Source organism: Leiobunum rupestre, chromosome 3 (assembly GCF_980474605.1).
Source record: "Leiobunum rupestre chromosome 3, qqLeiRupe1.1.hap1, whole genome shotgun sequence".
NCBI lineage: Eukaryota > Metazoa > Arthropoda > Arachnida > Opiliones > Sclerosomatidae > Leiobunum > Leiobunum rupestre.
In genome coordinates, this window is record NC_143386.1 from 54282484 (window position 1) to 54308202 (window position 25719).

The 25719-nt window shown below is 40.7% G+C and overlaps 2 protein-coding genes across 3 annotated transcripts in view; both read left to right on the forward strand.

The window, feature by feature from the left end:
* Nucleotides 1–20058, forward strand: part of LOC149952635 (maltase-glucoamylase-like) — a 44929-nt gene extending 24871 nt beyond the window's left edge. The window contains exons 4-20 of one of the 2 annotated variants that reach the window (XM_090168662.1): nt 5434–5594; nt 6638–6803; nt 6884–6971; nt 8572–8816; nt 9957–10181; nt 10241–10354; nt 10708–10795; nt 10862–10991; nt 11049–11220; nt 12459–12566; nt 12647–12789; nt 12854–12995; nt 15222–15352; nt 15422–15510; nt 17901–17950; nt 18014–18187; nt 19764–20058. In XM_090168662.1, the coding sequence (XP_090024788.1) occupies nt 5434–5594; nt 6638–6803; nt 6884–6971; nt 8572–8816; nt 9957–10181; nt 10241–10354; nt 10708–10795; nt 10862–10991; nt 11049–11220; nt 12459–12566; nt 12647–12789; nt 12854–12995; nt 15222–15352; nt 15422–15510; nt 17901–17950; nt 18014–18187; nt 19764–19829 (2292 nt within the window). In that variant the 3' untranslated portion in view covers nt 19830–20058. The remainder of the gene's footprint in view (nt 1–5433; nt 5595–6637; nt 6804–6883; nt 6972–8571; nt 8817–9956; nt 10182–10240; nt 10355–10707; nt 10796–10861; nt 10992–11048; nt 11221–12458; nt 12567–12646; nt 12790–12853; nt 12996–15221; nt 15353–15421; nt 15511–17900; nt 17951–18013; nt 18188–19763) is intronic. The other variant, XM_090168663.1, reaches the window with a different exon arrangement.
* Nucleotides 20059–20777: 719 nt separating this feature from the next.
* Nucleotides 20778–25719, forward strand: part of LOC149952638 (uncharacterized) — a 58790-nt gene continuing 53848 nt past the window's right edge. Inside the window, exons 1-3 of the mRNA XM_090168670.1 lie at nt 20778–20894; nt 20963–21030; nt 21093–21176. Of these exons, the coding sequence (XP_090024796.1) occupies nt 20844–20894; nt 20963–21030; nt 21093–21176 (203 nt within the window). The 5' untranslated portion in view covers nt 20778–20843. The remainder of the gene's footprint in view (nt 20895–20962; nt 21031–21092; nt 21177–25719) is intronic.

Below are 25719 nucleotides of genomic sequence, written 5' to 3' on the forward strand. Positions count from 1 at the left end.
ATTTTGCACGTTGTTAAATAGGCCCTTTAAACTTCGTTAATCACCATAATTATCGGCCAGATTGTGAAGTTCATACATACAGCATAGCGACAACTGACTGTGGTGGAAAGTCCGGTTAACAAGTTGCGAGAGCTACTATATGGGTAATAAAACGGACTGAAACGTTTTATCCTAGCGGTTCGATTGCGCGCAAATAATTGACGAGTCGACACAAGATCAACTCCATTGTGGTCCTATAAATCCCCTTTTACAGTACCGGTTGGGAGGTCGGGTCAAAGAATTTAAAGCCCCAGGAATGGAAGGTGTAGCTCCGTCTAGTGGAACTTTTTCGCCTCTCATTTTTAAAGAGAGACCGGGTTGCGGTAACCGTTTCCGGTTACTCTGATTTGCTTTGCCGGAAGTTTCTAGCTCAGCCAAAACACGCGGCCAATAATATCAATCCTTCCATTCCTGGAGCTTAATATTCTTTGGTCGGGTCATCAAGGCCAGCGAAATTATTCGTGACCTTGGCGTCATGTTGGATGGAAAAATGTTGGGCACCACTCACAGTCGGGTGGCTTCTGCCCGCGGCCTACGTGCCCTGTATGTTTTCAAACGTTCGTTTTCCCATTTCTCTATAAAGTCCTTTAAGGTGTTATATCAATCTTATGTCCGTTATCATCTCGATTATTGTTCGAGTATTTGGTCCCCTCACCTGGTAAAGGATATTGAGAGGCTTGAGAGAGTGCAACGTAAGGCCACCAAGATGGTCTCTGGCCTTCGTTCTCTGTCTTACCCTGAACGTCTCGAGCGCCTTGGTCTTTTGTCCCTTTCGAATAGGCGTCTGCGAACTGATTTGGTTTAGGCCTTCAAACTGATATGTTGTATGATGTCCCGGCCACCTCCTTCTTTACCATTCGCTGGACGGGAAGGAAAGCTCCTACGACATGTAAGGAGCGTAATGCTTTTACCTCGCGCCGTGTTATTAACTCATGGAATGCCCTCCTTTCCCTAATTAAGATTAAATCCTCTAGTTCTGCCTTTAAGAGTCAGCTCGACAAGTTTTACAGGTGGTGAGATATTTTCGTATCATCGCGTTTCCGTTATTTATTTGAACTAAACTCGTTCATTATAATTAAATAAATATTAAAATACTAGAACCAAAACCACGTCCACGAAGGCCAGAATATTTTAGTTCGCGTATGAATACCTCTCACTAGTCTCTCTCTCTCTCTCTCGGGTGACTCGGGTCGCTCCTCACTCAAAGATCGGCGGACTTTGGGCTCTAAAGAGTCCGAGAGCTATTTTTGGGCGCGAGCTCCACTCTTCCGGAGAAAAGAGAAGAGCGCGAGCTCCACTCTTCCGGAGAAAAGAGAAGAGCGCGAGCTCCACTCTTCCGGAGAAAAGAGAAGAGCGCGAGCTCCACTCTTCCGGAGAAAAGAGAAGAGCGCGAGCTCCACTCTTCCGGAGAAAAGAGAAGAGCGCGAGCTCCACTCTTCCGGAGAAAAGAGAAGAGCGCGAGCTCCACTCTTCCGGAGAAAAGAGAAGAGCGCGAGCTCCACTCTTCCGGAGAAAAGAGAAGAGCGCGAGCTCCACTCTTCCGGAGAAAAGAGAAGAGCGCGAGCTCCACTCTTCCGGAGAAAAGAGAAGAGCGCGAGCTCCACTCTTCCGGAGAAAAGAGAAGAGCGCGAGCTCCACTCTTCCGGAGAAAAGAGAAGAGCGCGAGCTCCATCCTTTGGGGAAAAAGAGAAGAGTGCGAGCGCGAAATCAGCCTCTGAGATAAAAGAGAAGAGCACGAGCGCGAGCTTCAGCGCCGCCCTTAGAGAGCGAAATTTAAAACAATTGATTCCCGCCTTTCTTCACGAATCACATCACGTGGTGCTTTTTCTGAATGTGAATTTCCCAGAATCTATCGGCCTCTGAGAGGGCGCTTCTCATTACGAGCAGACCGTGAACTCTAGCTCTTCCTCTTAAAAGAGCGCGAGCGTGGGCTCACCCTCTTTTACTAAAAAAAGATGAGCGCGAGCGCGGGCTCGCCCTCTTGTACTAAAAGAGATGAGCGCGAGCGCGGGCTCGCCCTCTTGTACTAAAAGAGATGAGCGCGAGCGCGGGCTCGCCCTCTTGTACTAAAAGAGATGAGCGCGGGCTCGCCCTCTTGTACTAAAAGAGATGAGCGCGAGCGCGGGCTCGCCCTCTTGTACTAAAAGAGATGAGCGCGAGCGCGGGCTCGCCCTCTTGTACTAAAAGAGATGAGCGCGAGCGCGGGCTCGCCCTCTTGTACTAAAAGAGATGAGCGCGAGCGCGGGCTCGCCCTCTTGTACTAAAAGAGATGAGCGCGAGCGCGGGCTCGCCCTCTTGTACTAAAAGAGATGGGCGCGAGCGCGGGCTCGCCCTCTTGTACTAAAAGAGATGAGCGCGAGCGCGGGCTCGCCCTCTTGTACTAAAAGAGATGAGCGCGAGCGCGGGCTCGCCCTCTTGTACTAAAAGAGATGAGCGCGAGCGCGGGCTCGCCCTCTTGTACTAAAAGAGATGAGCGCGAGCGCGGGCTCGCCCTCTTGTACTAAAAGAGATGGGCGCGAGCGCGGGCTCGCCCTCTTGTACTAAAAGAGATGAGCGCGAGCGCGGGCTCGCCCTCTTGTACTAAAAGAGATGAGCGCGAGCGCGGGCTCGCCCTCTTGTACTAAAAGAGATGAGCGCGAGCGCGGGCTCGCCCTCTTGTACTAAAAGAGATGAGCGCGAGCGCGGGCTCGCCCTCTTGTACTAAAAGAGATGAGCGCGAGCGCGGGCTCGCCCTCTTGTACTAAAAGAGATGAGCGCGAGCGCGGGCTCGCCCTCTTGTACTAAAAGAGATGGGCGCGAGCGCGGGCTCGCCCTCTTGTACTAAAAGAGAAGAGCGCGAGCTCCACTCTTCCGGAGAAAAGAGAAGAGCGCGAGCTCCACTCTTCCGGAGAAAAGAGAAGAGCGCGAGCTCCACTCTTCCGGAGAAAAGAGAAGAGCGCGAGCTCCACTCTTCCGGAGAAAAGAGAAGAGCGCGAGCTCCACTCTTCCGGAGAAAAGAGAAGAGCGCGAGCTCCATCCTTTGGGGAAAAAGAGAAGAGTGCGAGCGCGAAATCAGCCTCTGAGATAAAAGAGAAGAGCACGAGCGCGAGCTTCAGCGCCGCCCTTAGAGAGCGAAATTTAAAACAATTGATTCCCGCCTTTCTTCACGAATCACATCACGTGGTGCTTTTTCTGAATGTGAATTTCCCAGAATCTATCGGCCTCTGAGAGGGCGCTTCTCATTACGAGCAGACCGTGAACTCTAGCTCTTCCTCTTAAAAGAGCGCGAGCGTGGGCTCACCCTCTTTTACTAAAAAAAGATGAGCGCGAGCGCGGGCTCGCCCTCTTGTACTAAAAGAGATGAGCGCGAGCGCGGGCTCGCCCTCTTGTACTAAAAGAGATGAGCGCGAGCGCGGGCTCGCCCTCTTGTACTAAAAGAGATGAGCGCGAGCGCGGGCTCGCCCTCTTGTACTAAAAGAGATGAGCGCGAGCGCGGGCTCGCCCTCTTGTACTAAAAGAGATGAGCGCGAGCGCGGGCTCGCCCTCTTGTACTAAAAGAGATGAGCGCGAGCGCGGGCTCGCCCTCTTGTACTAAAAGAGATGAGCGCGAGCGCGGGCTCGCCCTCTTGTACTAAAAGAGATGAGCGCGAGCGCGGGCTCGCCCTCTTGTACTAAAAGAGATGAGCGCGAGCGCGGGCTCGCCCTCTTGTACTAAAAGAGATGGGCGCGAGCGCGGGCTCGCCCTCTTGTACTAAAAGAGATGAGCGCGAGCGCGGGCTCGCCCTCTTGTACTAAAAGAGATGAGCGCGAGCGCGGGCTCGCCCTCTTGTACTAAAAGAGATGAGCGCGAGCGCGGGCTCGCCCTCTTGTACTAAAAGAGATGAGCGCGAGCGCGGGCTCGCCCTCTTGTACTAAAAGAGATGGGCGCGAGCGCGGGCTCGCCCTCTTGTACTAAAAGAGATGAGCGCGAGCGCGGGCTCGCCCTCTTGTACTAAAAGAGATGAGCGCGAGCGCGGGCTCGCCCTCTTGTACTAAAAGAGATGAGCGCGAGCGCGGGCTCGCCCTCTTGTACTAAAAGAGATGAGCGCGAGCGCGGGCTCGCCCTCTTGTACTAAAAGAGATGGGCGCGAGCGCGGGCTCGCCCTCTTGTACTAAAAGAGATGGGCGCGAGCGCGGGCTCGCCCTCTTGTACTAAAAGAGATGAGCGCGAGCGCGGGCTCGCCCTCTTGTACTAAAAGAGATGAGCGCGAGCGCGGGCTCGCCCTCTTGTACTAAAAGAGATGAGCGCGAGCGCGGGCTCGCCCTCTTGTACTAAAAGAGATGAGCGCGAGCGCGGGCTCGCCCTCTTGTACTAAAAGAGATGGGCGCGAGCGCGGGCTCGCCCTCTTGTACTAAAAGAGATGAGCGCGAGCGCGGGCTCGCCCTCTTGTACTAAAAGAGATGAGCGCGAGCGCGGGCTCGCCCTCTTGTACTAAAAGAGATGAGCGCGAGCGCGGGCTCGCCCTCTTGTACTAAAAGAGATGGGCGCGAGCGCGGGCTCGCCCTCTTGTACTAAAAGAGATGAGCGCGAGCGCGGGCTCGCCCTCTTGTACTAAAAGAGATGAGCGCGAGCGCGGGCTCGCCCTCTTGTACTAAAAGAGATGGGCGCGAGCGCGGGCTCGCCCTCTTGTACTAAAAGAGATGAGCGCGAGCGCGGGCTCGCCCTCTTGTACTAAAAGAGATGAGCGCGAGCGCGGGCTCGCCCTCTTGTACTAAAAGAGATGAGCGCGAGCTCGGAAATTTGGTTTTTGCCTATCTCTGTCTTCACTATTTTAAAAACATCTCCGTCAGAGCCAAATTCCTCAAGCGGGGAAAAAGAATATAAAGCAGGGTCCGGATTTTTTTGGAGATTCCACGTCACTACATGATTTCAAAAACCAACTTTCCAGCCCCTTTAACTGACAAGAGAGCCAGAAAAGACATGACCCGCTCTTGCGAGAGATAACCCCCTATTTTCGGAAGATATTGCAATCTCGTTAAAACAGCATTTACATAGATTCAAATGTTATAAAAATAACTAAATTACAAAATACGAATATTTACTAAATGAAATATAAATATAAACCTAACTTTCAGTTGACCATGCCGATGATTCTCTCCTAAGCAAATTAGGAAAATTGACTCTTCATTAGACCACATAATGACATTATTGAATCGGAACATAAAATTGACTATTATCTACACTCGTGTTCGTTTCTGAAGGTACTTGTTTATAATTTTGAGGTCCAAAACGCGTTTTCACTGCTATTTATCAGTACCAACGTAACCTTGGTAGTCATTCAGCGAAGAAATAAACTTGTACTTTTCATCAGTAACTGATCTATAGTGTTTCGTCTATTTTGGCGAAGTTTAATAAGCGAATTTTAATTATTTCAGTTTTACGACTCCCAAGAATCTCGATATCAAGTTTCTGATCCCAAAATCCAAGTGTCCGAACCTCCCAACGAAGAACAGGTTCCTCTGTATTCGTTAAATTACAACACCAACTCGTCTCCTTTCAACCTGAACGTACGACGAACGGACACCGAAACTATCATGTATTTGCTGTTAATCTTTGACTAATAAACTAATTAACCCAAATCAGAAGCAAAAAGCCCATGCCCAAAATTGCACTCCTACCGAGACAATGGCGAAACAATGTTAAAAGGAAACCACCTATGGACTGCAATGCAAAGGATGATAAAATTAGCGAATAAGTAGATAAGTCCATTATGGAAAGGGATAAAAAAGCTAAACCCTAAACAAATTTGAAGAAATTTAAAATCTTACTTATAGCTCGTACCGATAGGTCTTCGAGCAAACAAAATGACGCGAAACTCGGACCAAATAGATCTTAGAGTGAAAAATTAAATTAAATAAAATATCCAGAATTTCCAACGGTAGACCGCTTTCGTCCTATTTGGGACTGGTCAGTACCGTAGAATATATACTATTCTCCACCACTCTCCCATTATTCGGCTTTCCGTTGAAATTTTTAATGTTTAGGCTTAAGGCCTGTTGCAAAAGCCCTAGCCAAAGTGCTAGCCCATAGAATTTAACATGTGCGATTTTAGCAAAGCAGACTTTTGCAACGGGCCCTTAGTTTCTCTTTTCGGTGTAATAGTCGCAAGCCAGCCTTCCCGCACGGTACTGACGAGTCCCAAATAGGACGAAACCGGTCTACAGTTGGAAATTCTGGCTATTTTATTTAATTTAATTTAGTTCTCCACTCGAAGATCTATTTGGTCCGAGTTTCGCGTCATTTTGTTTGTTCGAAGACTTATCAGTACGAGCTATTTGTAAGTTTTTAAATTTCTTCAAATTTGTTTAGGGTTTAGCTTTTTATCCCTTTTCATTATGGACTAATCTACTTATTCGCTAATTTTATCATCCTTTGTAAAAATGTTAGATAACTAGTTTTAAAATATTAGACCGAACGTCGCTCGTTTATTTTGGTGTAAATATTTTCAATATCAAACACCGTGGTGCTACCCGTTGCTCTAAAAGAACCAAGCGGCACCTAGATTCGGGTCCAGAAGCTTATTTGTCCAAAGTTTAATTTAAATATTCAATCAACGTAATCAAACGTAATTTTTTCAAGATTTGACACCAGTATCGGTGGCTTCACGTTCTCACCTCAATTCTTGCAACTTTCATCGAGGCTACCGTCCAAGAGAGTGTTCGGTTTGAGTGACGATGACCTTGACGGCTTCGGGCTCGATGTCAACTGGAAAACGTGGCTTCTTTTCTCCAGACAGTCTCAATTGGTAAAAAGAGTTATTTAACGTCCATTATACAGCCATCCCTAAAAAACTTTATCTCTTGTACTAATTGTTTATGCCTATAGACCAACTACGGGTCGCATCCTTTTTACGTCTGCCTGGAAAACGATGGTAAAGCGCATGGCGTTCTTTTGCTGAACAGCAACGCTTTAGGTAACTAATTTTATTTACTTTGTTAAGGGCTATAAGAATCAGAATAGACGCATTCACATATTGCCTACAGGGAAATATGCAAAAAGGGGCGAAATCCACCCGAGGTACCTTCCTATTTAATAATGTTTGAGGTAGATGGCGACACTATAAAGTTAATGAAAAATAAACTTTTTTAAAAAGTTATTAATTAATTTCAAAATTATAGTACTTTAAATTCTTATTAAAAATATATAACTTTTGTAATTTAAATTAACAATTAATTTTAACAGTAGTTAACACTCCGCCATAGTTGGCACTATAACACCTATTTAAACTATCCAATCAGGGAAGATAATTTTGTATTTTAAATCTCGAGAAAACCGTTCTCCACTACAAACTGAAAACTTTCAACCAATCGTTGAAAATCAAAATTATGATCGCCATCTACTAACAAATAACGCCATCACCACGTTACCTCTGTGAATTTTACCCCTTTAAAGTCGTCCTTGCCCGTTAAAAATTGTAAATCGATCTATTGTTTAACATTCGTGTCAGTTTTCTATCTTCTGTCAATCTGTCTGTTAGTTTTATAGAGTAATATCACTGGGTAGCTTTAACCATGGCTGCCATTTTAGGCGCGTTTTTCTCTCCATGGGGAAAAAGCGTGGGTGACGTTGCGTGACGTTACACTGACAGTACTATATTGAGAGCCATTTTTTTCTATGGAAAAAAGGCATCGGTGACGTCACACTGATATTACTCTATTGAGAGCCATTTTTTAGAATGGCCACTAATGTTTAGTGGACTTAAGACTAAAGATATTACGTGTTCTTTGTGACTGCGAAGGCGTAGGACTAGAGCCTGATTATATAATTTTAAGTTGCATATTTTCCTGGCTAGAGGAGCTTATCTGTTAAGTATGCCGTCAATTCTATGTTCCTTCACACTGTGGACTAACTGACACTCTTATGGAAATTAACAATGGGAAGAGTGGGGTAGCGGAGTGGTTAGCACTTCCGCCTCTCAGCAAGAGGAACCGGGTTCGATCCAAGCTTGGAATCGGTCAAAATCCCATGTTATTTTCAATGGGAAAATTTCCATTTTATGTTGTCCAAAACATTTTTCGTTGCCATGGCAAAACCGTTGCCCATTGAATAAAATCCCTTTAGGATTTTACAAGTTACATGAAGGTCTACCAATCCCCCGAGTTTGAACAAAATCGGTGTGTAACACCTCGGGTAGTCTCCTTGTGAGTATAACCAGCCACCTGAATTAATTGCATTAAAAGTCTCTAGGTGAGTAATAGGCCTTTCTATAAAGTAACATTGGTCTTCTTGTTTTGATGTGGCTGCTGCGTCACGGGTGACGTATCGATGACGTTTTCCTACGAAAAGCCCCGGACATGAGAGTAAATTCGACGAGGCACGCTGTTTTTAAGCATGAACTGAACTTCTACGTATTTCGTTACGAATGAGCTACATAAAAACAAGTTCAACAAGCGTAGCATATTTCATAGTAAGGCTTATTAGGCCTAAGGTGGTGCCTAGCTGATTATTATTATTACTGAGGTCTATTGTACGAATGCGGCTTACTAAGCGATAACTTTATTTTTTGCTAATAGAGGTTCAACTGCAACCGATGCCAGCCGTAACATTTCGCGCGATTGGTGGTTTGTTGGACTTCTATTTCTTCTTGGGCCCCACGCCTCAAGACGTCATTCGGCAGTACGCGGATGCGGTCGGTCTTCCCTTAATGCCTCCGTTCTGGGCGTTCGGTTTGCATTTGTCCTTCAACGACGCCCTTTCTTTACAAGAGGTGGAAGCCGCCCTAAATGACATGGAAGCTAATAACGTGACCGGAAGTCAAGTATGTATAGTGACTCGGGTTGTGGTCAGATTATTGAAACTAATAGCGTTTTCAATCTGACTGCTCTCGAGCGCTCCATATCCCTCCGATCAACATTTTATGTTCCATTTCGGTGCTCGAATCTGCTCCGATCAAGTTTCGCGTGTTCCATTTCCCGCTCTCGGGTGCTCCGAGATCGTTTAAAACCGATCTGCCGATTTCGACAGATCAACGAATCGAGATCGAGATCGGAGAAAATTTTCGCGTGATCCGTTTAGATGTTTTGGTAAAATGGCAGACCAAGACGCGAAAATTCAAATTATTACAAAGCGCGGGAATACGGTAGCATGTTCCATTTTTCGGTTTTACTCTAGTTGATTGGGGCGAGATGTATGACATCAGACAGATTCGGAGCGAATCTCGCGCAATCAAATGGAAAACGCTATTAGATCTTCTATGGAAAGGTCAGCGTACTCTCGGTTGTTTTTTGCGTCTTTTTCAAGCCGGAAAAATTCCAGTGTAGTTTTTGGCGCCGGCTATATGTAAGAAATTATATAAACTATATTATTATACCAGTATTATTATTTGGTCTTATATAATTCGTTTAAAAATTTCGAATGTGTTAAAATTTATTTGATGATACGTTTATTCAGTACCACAATTTACTTAAAATCATTAGTGCTAACGTAATATTGTTGCATAAGTGTGACACTAACTATTCTTTACATGAAAAAAATTTACTGAGAACAATTCCCAAGACAGATTGCACTACTGACTTCGTCGAAGTTTTGCGTCCGTGTCTCACGTAGCCTTTGGAACCATATTATAGACATGGTGCTAATAACCGTCGTTAGATGGCGCGATGAGGTAGTTATCTCCTCTACAGCAGACTACGTTTGTGGTGACCGGGTAATAATTATAATAATATAATTAAAGGGCCACACTGAAGTTAGAAAAATCTGAGTCTTTTGTACAACGCGATAGCAGGGCTAATCATATTCTAGAATTTTCCGAAGCTCGCGCAGCAAACCAGTAAAATTCAAACGCCGATACGGCCTTTTAATATAATTGTACGTTGTAGGTAGGCTTGTGCGCTAACCTTTTCAAAAAAATCCCTTTGAAATTATCAAGAATGTCTCAACAATTTCGCGTCCTCCTCAGGATGTTGTGCATATTAATGTACACCACAACCAAGAACCCTTTGTCTACAGACAGACCAAGACGAAATCGTTACAAACTTCAATTTCGTCTCTGAAGTCCGGGAATCGTAGAGTGATAGCCAAAGTGACCCCGTCTGTGAACCGGCACACGGTCCCATTCGAACTGGGCCTCCATCACGGTGTTTTCCTGAACGACTCCTGGAAAATAAACCCTGTGCTTGGGATGGTAAACTACTATCTCATAGAAAATGTTTGAAAGTTGAGATCTAATTTTCCGTTTCCCAGAATGGCGAGGAGCAAGCTGCCTATCCCGACTTCGGAAACCACGCGACGTTGCTCTGGTGGTCAGACCGATTGAAAGAACTTAAATTTAATGTCGATTTCGACGGACTTCATCTCGTAAGTCTTAAATATAATTACGCTAAGTAGTAAGACGCTTTGGGGACACCGTACACGCCGCTTTGGGTCGATTTTTAATTATGGGGGAAGGACACTTCGCTTTGGGTCGATTTTTACTTATGGGGGGGCACGTCGCTTTGGGTCGATTTTTAAATATGGGGGGAAGGACACGTCGCTTTGGTTCGATTTTTATTTATGGGGGGGGCACGCCGCTTTGGGTAGATTTTTATTTATGGAGGGGGGGGACCCGCCGCTTTGGGTCTATTTTTATGATGGGGGGGGGGACACGCCACTTTGGGCCGGTATTAGTTGTGGGGGGACACGCTCTGAACCGTTATTTGAAACTTCTATAGGACGAAGACTTTCCAATGACGCACCTGGACAAAGGTTCAGTCGACGGTTGTCTTCCAGATAACTTTAATAAACCACCATATTTATCAAGTAATCAAGCCAGAATACCCGAAATTCCGAAAGCACTTCGTTAAAATCGGTTTTCTCGCCCGTTAGAACTGTTTGATAGTGCCATTTACAACAACACAGTCTGCATGGGCAGCGTCCAGTCATGCGGTTCTAAAGTTTGCAACCATTATGACGTACACAACCTCTACGGATATTTAATGTCCAAAACTACCAATGAGTACGTTAACCACTATTTGAAATTATATAGCAGACAGTTAAACGTTTTTTTTTAAAGTGCCGTTCGGGAAATTTCACCCGAGCGCCGTATCCTCCTGATCTCGAGTTCCACCTTCGCTGGCACAGGGCGCTACGCTGGTCGTAGTCAAACTCAAACGAAGGTGACTTGGACTAATTTAAAAACTATTTTAACCTCAACTATAATGTACGGAGCTTTTGGAATTCCATTTGTAAGTTAATTTTTTTTATGTACGGTAATACTTTTAGTACCACCAGAAGTATACAATATAGGTCTAAAGTAAGAAGTATTAATGAAAGCAGAAGTAAATGAACCGAAGTTATCAGACCGCGATATCTCTCATACTAAGCGTATTTTCCATAAGAGATGACCCTTTAATCAACGTTTTCATATTTCGCGCCTTCATAGCTCCACTATCGCCATCTATCGACTAGTAGGTGATGACGGGTATATTGAATGTGGATACCCACAATTCCCTAGTGCAATTTTTGTCGGGAACTAAAGGGGTTGGAACTCCGATGGATTTTCATCTCCCCACGTTAAGGAAAATGCCTTTTAAAATTTTGGCCCTCTCCTCTAACTTCGGTTCATTTACTTTTGATGAAAGCTATAAAAATTAAACTTGTACTTTCACCAGCTCGAAACAGCGGATGTATACACCCCTTTACGGCTTAACACTTACCGCCGGTATCACTTCACCTAACGATGTAGAATGTTACACTAAAATTTACTTCCAAGTCATATTTTCCGCTGTGTAAATGCCTTAAAATGTCACTAATATATTTCGCACAGCACTATTTTTCTTTAGAAACGTTTTTTTAAATCAGCAGTAACCTGTGAATAATATCACCAATATGAGAATATAGATACTTATCTCTAAGAGATATAATATATACTTCTGGTACCACGTTTAACATCTAGTTTGTTTCATTGAGAATTTTATTTATATTAATACGCGGGAATTAATATAATTAGAAGTTTCTTTTAAACCAATAGTAGTGGCGTTGGGACGGTAACCCAAAGGTCGTAGGTTCGATTCCTGCCCGAGGTGATATGATTTTTCTGTCACATGGTATGGAACAATACGCGGAGGTATTCCTTGGTTTAAAAGAAACTTCTAATTGTATTAATTCCAGCGTAATTATAAAAATAAAATTCTCAATGATTTGACTACAGGCTATCAAGGACCTGTTATAAATTAGTTGACGTAAAATGATACGGCACCGTCAACAACGGGTTAAATGTATCCCGTCAATAATGTGAACCAGATCGAGTCTTTCTTAAATTGGATGTCCGAGGCCTGATTACCCGTGTCCTCGGTAGTCCAATGGTAGTGGCGTTGGGACGGTAACCCAAAGGTCGTAGGTTCGATGATTTTTCTCAGTCACTCTGGTCAGAGGTATTCCTTGGTTTAAAAGAAACTTCTAATCTAGTTTGTTTCGTTGGCAGAGCGGAACCACATTGACCCTTGACCAAACAGACGACGAATTAAATTTAAGGGCCATTCAACTGGCGGCTTTTCTACCTTATTTTCACCTTCAAGATCTAAACTTGACGGTAATTTTAGAGTCGTTTGTTTTTGGGAAGGCTTTAAGGTCGTAACCAAAACGTGTAATATTTTTTGTGAAAATGACTAGGAAATCGAAACTAAAACGCCCGAATTTATGGAATCTTTCCAAGTACTGATTCAACTGCGATACGAATTACTTCCACACCTGTATTCCTTGTTTCACAAGTCCCACGAATTGGGAATTATGCCATTGCAACCAGTTTGGTTCGAGTAAGCCCGCCCCTCGTTTGGTGGCCACAATTACCTATTATTAATCAACTTGCCGATATCACAGATTCCCCGAGGATGACAAAAGCTGGAACGTAAGTTCTCAGTTCATGTGGGGTCCAAGTGTGATGGTCACTCTGGTATTGGATCAAGGAGAAAAAACTAAGCAATTGTACCTGCCTCAAAGTGACTGGTTTGATTATTACACTGTAAGAACAAGATGACTTAACATATCTAACGTAATCGCTCAAAAGTATGGCATAAAATTAAACATAAAAAATTAAACTGGAGAAACTTATGGTATTCACGACCGAAACGAGTCTAGGTGGCGTAACGGCGCTAGCTTCTCCGAAGTTGCGCCTATAATTTAGCGTCTGCTACAGACAAATTAAAAAGTCAGAAAATGGGTTTTTTCTGAAATAACCTGATAAAAATATAATCAAACGATTCAAGAATTATATTAAAGGGGAACGGCCAAGCTTTTCCAAATATGGCCTTATTTCCGTATCAAAAGATTAACAAGACGTTCAATATACTAACACGTACCTTTTTTTGCCCAAAAAGTTGAAACGAAAAATAACGCCAGGTGTTTGGGTTTGAATTTCCGCCGCCATTTTAGGGGCTGCCGCCAGCGCCCCTAACCCCGTATGAGCGATTTGCGCACTATCCTAACTTTTAAAATCGCGCAATTTAGGCTTAGGTCTCTTATAAAGTTCTGGAACGCGCCGCGCGTGCAAAACAAATTTTTTGCGTCTTCAGCTGCCCGCGCTTTTACGTTGTTTTTCTGTCTCACCCACTTCTCACCAGGTGTCGCGGCGGACGCGTGCTTTTCGATTTCCCGAAATTTATTTATTTTATTAAAAATTAACCACTCAATATTTTTTGATGCGGTTTTCGCCATAAATTTTAGTTTTTAATGGGCTATAGGGCTATCTAACTGGTTAAAGTATCATTATTTATAAAATCAAAATTACGAATTACGATGAGGGAAAACTAATAGCGTCTGTTTTAGGTGCTACCTATCTAGGTTTCAATGGCGAACTAAAGGGGGCATAACGATAGTTTTCGGTCGCGAATAAACAAATGTTATTTGTTGGAAACGTTTTGATCCGAGGCCATTTATCTATCCATTATTAAAAGTTGTATGGCATAAAATATTGTTCATGGTGTTGTAACTTGTGTGTAAAAGTAGTAGAAACGCTTAGCTTCACTGTGAGAGTAATTTTGATGCCATTTATACTTGATTTAAAAAAAATAAATTTACCGGAGTGCGATAATAAAAAACATGAAATACAAAGATACTAACAAAAGTCATATTTATAAAAAAATCAAGATCAGAGTTGTATCACATGGGATATGACGAAAATAAAGTCACTTCCAACTCAATGACGAAAAACTGTGTGAAAGCATGGATAGTAGATTTTAGAGGATCAGTAAAAAGCCTGGTTTTTAGCCCCCGTAAACTAATCACACTAAGGGAGTCGTCCAAGGTTATTTGGAAAAAAACAAGTATCGCTAAGAGTGGACGATACTGTTCGAAAAAACAAAAAAGATAAACACGAAGTACATTTTTACGCCAAAAGGTATTTTTTCACGTTTTTATAGATTAAATATGATATACTAAATATCAGTTGATAGTTTTTATTGAATTAAAAAAACAAAATTAAAAATTACTAAAATATAAAGTGCAAAAAATAACGTAACAATATCAACCGCGTTAGATTGCCATTTTGAAATTTTAAGATCACGTGGTACAAACGACCTTGCAAGACTCCCTCGGAGTCTCTCGAGCTGATGGATACGCGGGGAGAAATAAAATGCACTGTGGAAGCTAGGAGCAACAAACACAAGGAGAACGCAGCTAGCCTTTAAACACACTAACGAAGGGTTGTGTACGAATTTCATTGGACGAGCGTCATGAGCCTTTACACTGAACGTTTTACGGGCGGGGGGGGGAGACAATTTCCTAATTTTCCCCTTCCGACGGCAGCAGGCGCTAAAGCGTCTAGCCAATGAAAAACGTACACAAGAAAATCAGCGACTTTTGACGGGTTGCGGTATCCTTGTGTGGGGTGTTGTGTTTGTTGCTCCTAGGTGGAAGGGTATCGAAAACCTGTCCTCTTAATTTACTGTCCATGGTGAAAGGAACCTGTTAATGAAATCGCCCAGAATTTCTCGCGCGTTTATGGTTTTACAATTTGTAGTTGAGCTTGAGATATTTTTTCCATGATAATCTTCTCAATAGTGCAAGGATAATAACCAATTTAACCATATTAAATTTTTCTGTCCACTTATTGTACGTTCTGTATAGAAAAGTCTCATGGAATTTTTTTCTATGGAACTGTTGCATAGAGGCACACTTATGAGTGATTATGTTACATATGCTCTTAATAATGTTGTAATTACAACGCGAAGTTAATTTTCCTTATTATCAGGGAGAGAGGTACCATGGGAGCGACCTTGAATTGGAGACGTATCTTTACAGTACAATTAAACCAGTTTATCTACACGTGAAAGCGGGTCATATTATTCCGAAACAAATACCTTCTAACAATTTGAATAGCGGGTAAATAATTATATACACCTATGTTTACAAATAATTATAATAATTATTTTTTTCTTTCGCTTTGAACAGCAGAAAAAACCCCATGACATTGCTAGTGGCTTTGGACGGAAATTTCTCAGCTTCTGGATATTTGTTTTGGGACGATGGCGATTGCTTAGGTAAATATTAATTCGTGACTGAAACGAGTCTAGGTAGCGCTGCTGGTCGTGCTCTTCCGACCAGGCTTGGAAATAAGCGGTGGTCACTGGGTCAAAGACCAGTTTTTTTATTCAAAAGCTAGGGGTTCACTGGTCCAGTGTCCAGTTTATTAATTCAAAATTATCTACCGTATTATTAACCAACTGGTCTACGTGACCACTTAAATAATTCAAGATTTGGGAGTCACTGGCCAAATAGACCAGTTTAGAAATAAACCTTATTTCCAAGCCTGCTTCCGACGTAGTGCCTATGATCTAGCGTCTGCTATTGTCAGATTAGAAATTATTGCCTAAATCTGAGCCTACTAATTGCGGTGTTATAACAATAACGCGTATGGGCGCACCATAAGTCCTAACATTATTGCTAATAGCGTCTCTTACATTTCCTACGTACCTAATTAGTTTTCAACGGTAACCAAAAGAGGGCGTAACGATAGCTTTAGCTTTAGCTTTAAAGGTAATATAACCTCGGGTATTTGGTGTGGAATATTAACGTTTGCAGCTCTGGCCCATTGAGCTGGGAATATTAATCTAGAGGTCCAATCAAAACGTCGGATTTCAGTATTTCGCGAAACAAGTTTTTAAAAAATAACAATACTGCCGTCTGCTCCCAAATGACGAGAAAACTTTATCATTCTACCCGTGGCGCCGTCTATCTCTCAATGGTTCGTTCAAATAAAACGCGTTTTCCGGCAAAAGATTTTGTTTTCAAAAATAATGGATGGCGCCACGGGTCATATGATAACGTTTTCTCGTCATTTTAGAGGAGACGGCACATTCGTAATTTTCAAAAACTTGTTTCGTGGGGAGCCGATTTGATTGGATTTCTAGATTAATATTCCCAACTCAATGCTCTGGCCGCTCTTTAAAAATGATTGGGGGTTTGAAAAATTGAAGGGGTATTCCATAAAGATTACTTTGCAGGTTATATATTTGCTTTTATAAGGCGGTGAATTCAAAATATATTAGATATTCAACCTATTGTAAATGTGTGTCATAGCAGACGAAATTAGTTATGACACTAGCGCCATCTTTAGATTCTTTGCTGAAAAACTTCTTCAGCAAATGAATTAAGGGATAGAGCCACTGTTCGCCATGATGTGCTCTTTGACTCTCTCATTCCTTACTAGTCGAGAAGCCCACCCTACGGGCGGGCCCTCAGCTAGTTGTGTTTCGAGGCAATCCCCCCCAGTAAGCCCCCCTACCCCTCTTTCCCGTGCGAGAATTTCCATGGTACGCTTTTCCCCATAGTTGAGCCACCCCAGTAAGACACTCCTCCTCCTTTTCCCCATGCCAGAATTACCGCGGTACCCTTTTCCCCTCGCAAAAATAACTTAAAAACTCGCCTTTCTCTCTCTTCCAAACCCCCCAGTAAGGCACCCCTCCCGCTTTTCCCCATGCGATAATTAACGTGGTACCCTTTTCCCCACAAAAATTACTCAAAAACTCGCCTTTCTGTCTCTTCCAAACCCCCCAGTAAGGCACCCCTCCCCCTTTTCCCAATGCGATAATTACCGTGGTACCCTTTTCCCCAAAAAAATTATTCAAAAACTCGCCTTTATCTCTCTTCCAAACCCACCTGTACCCCTGTAAACCCCCTGTATCCAATGGCAGATTTGCTCCCCCCTCAAGACGAACAGAAACAAATACGCTCGTTCCTGAGCCCCGATTCCCCTCTGCCCCGCGCTGTTTATAGTCGAACACCTCAGTAAGGAAGCGAAAGGCAGTCCCGTGCCGCCTGTGTCTTCGCCCGGTTCGCCGCCCCGCCTTTTGGTACCCTTATTGACTAAGCAAAAACACTAAAAAGGCTATAGTTGAGCCACTAACAAAGCGAAAGGCAGCAGCTTCTCTCTCCGCCCCGCGAAGGCTTTTTCTTCGCCGCCCCGCCTTTGGCTTCATGACAGACTAAGCAAACATTCGTGAAAGCTCGAACGTACGACCGACGTACCAAGCGCTCCTTATAATATAGATAGATAACTAGTGTTGTAAAACAGAAAATTCTCCGGAAAATGACAGACCTTTTTTCCGGAAAATTTTCCATATTTTTCCCAAAAAAAGTTTTCATTCCATGTTTGCAAATTTAAGTAAAAGCTGAATTTTCGCCTCATTTTTTAGTATCTAAAAGTAAAACTAAACCTCTAGAATAGTTTAAACTGATTAACAGTGTAACACTATTAATATTTTGTAGTATGTTTAGTTTGTTTACTGATATTAGACATTTTATATCGATAAAAAGTTAAAAACATTAAAAACCATTAAAAAGTAATTTATGTTTCAATTTTTTATTTTTCCGGAAAATTAACAACACTACTTATTACATTATTTCATAATTTAAAATTGATTCCAAATAGATTCGTTCGAGATGCAGGAATACGTCGATGTGTATTTCGAAGCTAGCCCCGTATGTAATAAAATATTATTTTCTCCACAATTCTCTATACTTATATTATATTTACTCATGTAGGGGTTGTTAAATATCAGAGGACATCCTGCAAAATCTTTCTTCCGCAGTTCTTTCAACAGCGCTTTCATTGAAAGGGTTCAAATCTATGGTTTGAACAGCAAGCCGAGTACAATTATAATCGACGGCAGTTATCATATGCTGCCCAAACAAATTGAATGGAGTCAAGAGTACAAAGTAGGCGCGAACTTTTAGTTATATACCAAGAGTGTAATTATTTATACTTAAGACGAATGATTATGTTCCCGAAAACTGATTTCTTCTGACCCGACTTTCCCGGGCAAAATTCAACCATGATACCCGCGAATCTACTCGACATGAATCATTATCTTCAAGTAGAAATTAATACGTTCTTGGTTATACGAACTTATCAAAAATACCACTAAGATCACAGGGTTGCCACCTAGGAGCAACAAACACAAGGAGAACGCAGCTAGCCTTTAAACACGCAAGCGCAGTGTTGTGTACAAATTTCATTGGACGAATCTTTACGCTGAACGTTTTACGTAAAGGGGGAAGACAATTTCCGAATTTTCTCTTCCGAATCCAGTAGGCGCTAAAGCGACTAACCAATGAAAAATGTACACAAGAAAATACAAGACTTTTGACGGGTTGCGTTCTCCTTGTGTGTTTGTTGCTCTTAGTTGCCACACATCGGCAAATTTTAAAATGGGCCGAAAAAGTCAGGGTAGTGTCAGGGAAGTTTAAGAATTTGTAAAAAGTCAGGGAATTCAATTTTATCTTGACACTTTTTGAAGGTAATTTTACTCTAGATCTATGAGAAATTCTATGATTATTATTTAGTTCCTTGAAAAATTGGCTAATTTTTTCAACATTGCAATAACCTTTTTACTGAAATATAAGTCCATTTAAAATTAACTTCTGATAAAAATAAAATAAATATTTTAGCCTTAAAAAGTCAGGGAAAATCTCTTAAAATGGTCAGGGAATTTGAAACTCAACATTTTGTGGCAACCATGGATCATTTTACGGACCGGTCAGCTTACTCCCCTCGCTCTGCAAATTACTGAAGTGTAACCGTAGTCTGCTTCTTGGTGGGGACGAGATCCTTCTGTCTTAACGCGCCATCTCTGGATCGCTAGTGGAACTGATTTATAGCGGGGTTATTAAACTTGAGCAAGTTGGATCATGGAAGCATTCGAATGGCCCTTATAAATCCAACTTTCTTTTACCAAATTCTTCCTCTTTTATCAATATTACACTGAAGCGCCATCTATGTTATATACATCAAGTAAAGATGGCCTTAGTTTTAAATAAATATTTTACTGAAAATATAAATTTAAAAGCTATAAAAGTAAATAAACTTAATTACAATATTTTCATGATTAATCGATCCCACTATTGTTTTAGAATTTTAACAAGCTTCTATTTAACAGCCGTAGAGGGAGCTGTTAATAAATTAATATAAAATCCCGTTCCCTCACCAAGGTTGGGGGAATAAAATCCGACTTATTTTGGGACACGAGTTTCTATTGCTGGTAAAGTTCCTTAATCTAACCTTCTAAAGTTGAATAACGACTATATACTAAGAACTATAATTATTTTTAAATATTTTAATATATATAATTTTGAGTACCCAGTGTAGATGGCGCCAAAAAGGAGGAGATTTTCTACTCCCAGGCTGAAACTGACGAACAGGTTGCACTAAACACTCGGGAGTGCGCTGACCTATCCTTTAAAAGATCTTGCTTCCTTTACAAAGCATTAAAATATCTTAATTTTTAAATTTTAGGTGTTGCTTTTACATCAAATCTTAATTCCCATCTCCAGAGAGACAAAAGTGGAATGGAGTTTTTAAAGAAAAGACTTTAAAAAATAGTAAAAAGACTTAAAAATAGTGTTTTTAAAGACTACTTAAAAGTGTACAATATTTTTCATGTTTTTCCAAGTATTCATTAATGTGCTCTAGTTGCATTTTTGTGTTCTTGGTGTTTTCATAAGTATATCTGAACCATATTTTGTGTTGGTTCAAATTTATCCATTTCTATATATTTTTTACATAAGACTGTAAATTTTCTGAATAATATATGAAACATTTCATACGAAAAAAGTCATGGTCAATTGTCACTACTTTAACCTTGTGGAAACTGGTTTTCTATGGGATAATTCTGCCAACTTAACTTGACCTAGTTTCCATCTAAGATAAACTAATTTCGATACACGCCGCCAGGTTATTTTACGGGTAGACCCCCATAAATTCGTTTGTAGTTTGTGAAATCTTTCATTTTAGCCTGACCAAGAATGTATTTATACTCGGGGAGAATGACCATCTTGAGAGGATCCACGGGAACCATGGACTATTTATCCTCTAGCAGACTAGCAGCAGAGGGGTAAGGAAAATCGTCACCGGCATGTGCTGTGAACGCGTCGATAACGCAAGTGTTTAAGATCCAATGCGATACCTGGCTGATTTGATTGAATTATCAAGGGAATAGCTTGCTGGTGGACTGGTAGCAACGCTAGGAATTGTCTTAACATGGTCATTCTCTAAAAATAAATGTATTCTTGCCTGACTTAAACGTTGGGAATCCTTTATCTTATCAGAAGGCGTAATAAATATTCCATTAAATTGATTATATCCTGGTGACAGTAATGCAGAGGTGTATTGTAGGAAACAATGTAAGGCCTATCCGTTATCTGTATTCAAAGCGCAGGCAGGGGGGGGGGGTATTTAGTAGGTATTACACCTGAGTCAGAACCTTTCAAGTACAGATTACTTCACCTTAAAAAAAATCACACCCCAGTTGTTTTAAAAGATTTAGATGACTACGGGTTCTTATAGGGTAAGATATTCCAATTATAACCTTTGAATATGGCTACTACGACAAGCGATCCTTGGGCGGATGCCCATCTGTCCATGAAGGTAAGTTTAGCATCTCTTAATTAAAATTAAACAGGAAATATTAATTATTTAATTTGCGGGTTTTTTAGCTCCAAGTTCTATTGCCAGATGCGGAGGATCGGGACGAATTGCAAACGATTGTTAATAATTTTTATAGGTAAGTTAATGCGTTTATAATTCATATTTTTAATTTATTTTCTGATATAATTTATTTTAAAGCGAAGGAAACGTGAAGGAATTAATACAAAATATGAAAAATTTATTCAAGAAGGAAGAGCAAATGTCACTCTTCGATGATATTCGGTAAGTTCAAACATTTTTGATTGTTTTGGAAATGCAATATGATTATAAAGAAGGGAAATTGAAGCACTGGTGAACATGCAGTTGCGGGTAATGTGTTGGTATTCTTTGCTTAACAGGAATGTAAAATATTTTTATAATTATTTGTAGCAATTTAATTTCCAATCAACATCTCACACCAAGACAAATCTGCACACCTGTATAGTATGATAAGAGCTTTCTCTAGTGAGCTATTTAGCAGAATCTGTTTTTAACGAATCATCTTCCTCTACGTTAGGAGGAACGCCACGGGAAATGGCGCACGCGGCAGAATTTTGCATAAGGCAGTAGGACTAAAAGCTAAAGGTCAATCAACAGTGCTCTTAGCGGCAAAAAGATTAAATTCGTTGATTCACCAATGAATGTTCCGCTTAATATTACCCTTTAACGTAAATTACATTCATTTTAAAACAGAATACTTTGCCTTTAGCGTTCAATTATTTTAAAGGCGTGAACGCTTTAACTGACAAGGAGACGACCCGAGGTGTAACACACCGATTTTGTTCAAACTCGGGGGTTTGGTAGACCTTCATGTAACTTGAAACACCCTAAAGGGAAATGTCTCCATAGGCAACCGTTTTGCCATGGCAACCAAAAATGTTTTTGACAACACAAAATGGAAATTTTCCCCTAGAAAATAACATGGGAATTTGATCAATATTAAGGGTACCCCCCTGTAAAAAAATTTAATTTTTGAAAATGCTAAAAATAGAAAATATAAATAAGAAAATAATGAAAAAGTTCGAAGTTGATTAAAATCTTTACAGGGGTACCCTTACATTCGGTCAGATTCCCATGTGATATTCAGTAGGAAAATTTCAATTTTGTGTAGTCAAAAACATTTTTGGTTGCCATGGCAAAACGGTTGCCTATGGAGACATTTCCCTTTAGGATTTTTCAAGTTACATGAAGGTCTACCAAACCCGCGAGTTTGAACAAAATCGGTGTGTTACACCTCGGGTCGTCTCCTTGTGAGTTGATTTTAAGTGAAGTTTATTTAATTATTTAAAGGCCCTATAAACTTGGTTAACACCTAAAGAAATAATCGACCTGATTTACACATACGCCGTAATTCAGCTTGGTGCTGTGTGTAACGTCCAGGCAATGATGGCGAAGAAACTCCTTCGTCAGCCAAGGCCTATTCGCAATTAAAGCGCAATGATGGCGAAGAAACTCCTTCGTCAGCTTGCGGGCAAGGCCTATTCGCAATTAAAGCGCTTCCTAAATAAAAAATTACTCTTACTTCCGTGAAATAATGAAACATAATTGAATAGAAATTAAAAATTGACTGTTATAAACATTCTGTTTTGGTTTCACTGTTATTCCTCGCCATCTATGTAACGTGGTAGTCATTTTGCTGACAAAGAGAAATGCACTTCTAGCTTGTCATCATGCAGTAGATGATAAATAGTGTTTTGTCTATGTAGACTAAAGTTTATAAAGGATGTTTCAAAAGGTTATGCAGAAATTTCAAGGAGTTGTAGGGGGTGGGTTAAGAAGTATGCATGTTTTTCCCCATTTTTCTACGATGAGTGAAAAGAGTGCCAGAGAGCTTCCAAGTGAGGCCTACTAGCCCCTGGAAGTAGGCTGCAACAATCGCAAAACCAAGCAGCATGGACTTAAAATACTATTCAAGTTTACTTTTTTAAGCTGGTTACCTCGATTTGTGTACATAGTCCTTTTTTACCGATCACACGAACCCAAACCTAGATGTTCGCATTTCCCTGCTGCTTGGTTTTGCGCTTGTTGCAGCCTACTTCCAGGGGTAGGCCACACTTTGAAGTTCTCTGGCGCTCTTTTAACTCAGCATCGGAAAATGGGGAAAAAACAGGCATACTTCTCAACTCACCCCCTACAACTCCTTCAAATTTGTACATAACCTTTTGAAACACCCTGTATAACATTTAACGATTGAAATGTTTCGTTACATAACTCATTGGAACAATTATCTTTAAAATAAATTAGGTTTCTTACGAAGTGTTTCTTTTATAAATTCAGGCCTCTGATAGGTAGCTTCCCAGATCCTTATCAGATTATTACTAGTAACGCCATCTGTATTAGAAATCAAAAACGAAACAAATTATGCCAAAAGAACTTCACTTTATTCGTGACCGAAACGAGTCTAGGTGGCGTAACGGTTGTAGCTTCTCCGAGGTTGCCTGCTTTAGCCGCTACCTATCTAGCTATCAATGGCGAATCAAAGGGGGCGTAGCGATAGTTTTCGGTCGCCAGTTGAGACTTCAAGCAAAGTTGCGAAGTGTTTCCTAAGTGACGTCATAGCTGTGGCCTACATAGTTCGCGGCCATTACCGGGGAATAATTATTCTTCGTGGCCAAATAACATTTTGATAGAACTACTATATTAGTTACGTAAAATTTAATTTAATATAATATTTCGGGGAAAGATTTAATTTTTAACTTATTATATATAGCGAAATAGAATTGTTACGTAAGAAAAATCAAAACAATTTCCGACAGATGGAGTTGTTACTTCAGTTTGAGTTGCGATACAGTCACACCTAGTTGTTGTCTCGTACGTTCTCAGTAACATTAACACGTTCTTAGTCGTGTATAATACAATTCCTTTAATTCCTTCGTTCAAATTCCATTGTGAACGATGCACTACCGCCATCTATAGCCGAAATTTAAATTGAAATACCAGTTAGCTAGTAGATGGCGCTAGGATTTCCATAAACCATTTACTTTCTCTTACTATCCCGGGAATGCTAGAATGAAGGCGTGAATTTAGGGAAATGGATGGCGTGATCTAAATCTATCTCTTTATAACTTATGTATCACGTTGGCTTCGATCTGATAACGTTATTCTTTAACGAAATCGTGGTATAATTCTGTGTATTTTAAAGAATAAAACGCTTTATTTTACACCTTTTCGTGACCCTTTGAGTATTTTTTTCACCGGCCCGAAAATAGGCATATCTTTCCAATTCCCCAAATAACACTCTTCATAGACTCTGAACTTATATCTCACGAACGTTTCCACGAACAAAGAAACTTTTTGCTCTATTTAACCCAAATATTTCTCGCCCGAAAAAGCGCTCGCATCTTCGATACAGTTTCCCACTTCTCGCTTTTTAAAAATTCGGTTTTAAATGTTTATTTTTTCACTTTGAATACCTCGAAATTTCAATAGACAGAATTCGTAAATTTAAATATATTCTACATTTGTACCTGAATAAAATCGTGTTAAGAATGGAATATAGGTTAAAAAACGTAAATTTATGTCTCGGAAAACGTAATATCTATTTGAATTTTAAAAGTTATCCAGTACTTTTTTATTATATTTTAAAAATTAATTTTAAATAAAATTGAAGGGTTAGAAATAAACAATTTATTATATATATTATATATTTCTCAGCTTATCAACGGCAAATTCGACAAATTAAAAAATCAATAATAATGTCAAAAATTTTTCGAATTATTTGTGCATCAACTACGTTTCTCAATTTCTCGACCGCAAATTTGACACACTAAAAAATAAATGTAAATTATAATACTTATTTTTATTTGTGCATTAACTACATTTCTCAGTTTCTCAACAACAAAGTTAATATTAAAATTAAAATGAATAATAAATAAATAATTTAATATTTTGACTAATTTGTGCATTAACTACGTTTCTCAGATTCTCAACACTAAATTTTACCAATTAAAAAATAATGTAAATTAAAATATTGGTTTTTAATTATTTGCGCATTAACTACGTTTCTCAGTTTCTCAACAACAAATGGAAAAATAATTTAATATTTGAATTATTTATGACCAAAATTTATCAGTTTCTCAACCACAAATGGCCAAATTAAACATAATATAAATTATTCAACCACAAACAAAAAAGGTTTTCGAAAGTTTTATTTGCCTGATACGAGTATTTACCTGGTGTCAGAAACCAGGAAAAATATTGATTACAAATATCTTCGAGAAGGAAGCGAAGTTGAAAATAATTTCGTTTTCTATTCAAATATATTCTGGCGACCTTGAAATGAATTCACCCCAAACCGATGTACGCTTCTCATCTCTCTTACCGTTCAGTTGTTATCAATCTGCTCAAAAAACGGTACAAAAAATGGGTATATTTATTTCTTCAACTTTTCAATGTTTTTTTTACTCTGCTCGGCCCAAACCGGTCAGTTTTGTTTCGAAGGGGGCCAAAACAGTCACGATGCGGAACGAGAAAAAGATCGCCAAATAGTAGCGCGATACCAAAAGTAACGTAATCGCTCGTAAGTATACCATAAAAGCCGTTTTATTTAACGAAATCTTGTACGAGGGATATGACGCCAATTACGTCATTTCCAACTCGGTGACGAAAAACGCGTCATGAAGGGAAACTAATTTTACCGAAATCACCGAAAATTCCTCGCGGGATTTCCGTGACGTCATCTTACTTTGTAGAATGGGAAGCGGAAGTTAGTGAAGCCGATTTTCAAATCACCCAGAATTCCTCGCGCCTTTCTGACTTCGAAAATTTGTATTTTAGAGATCACGAG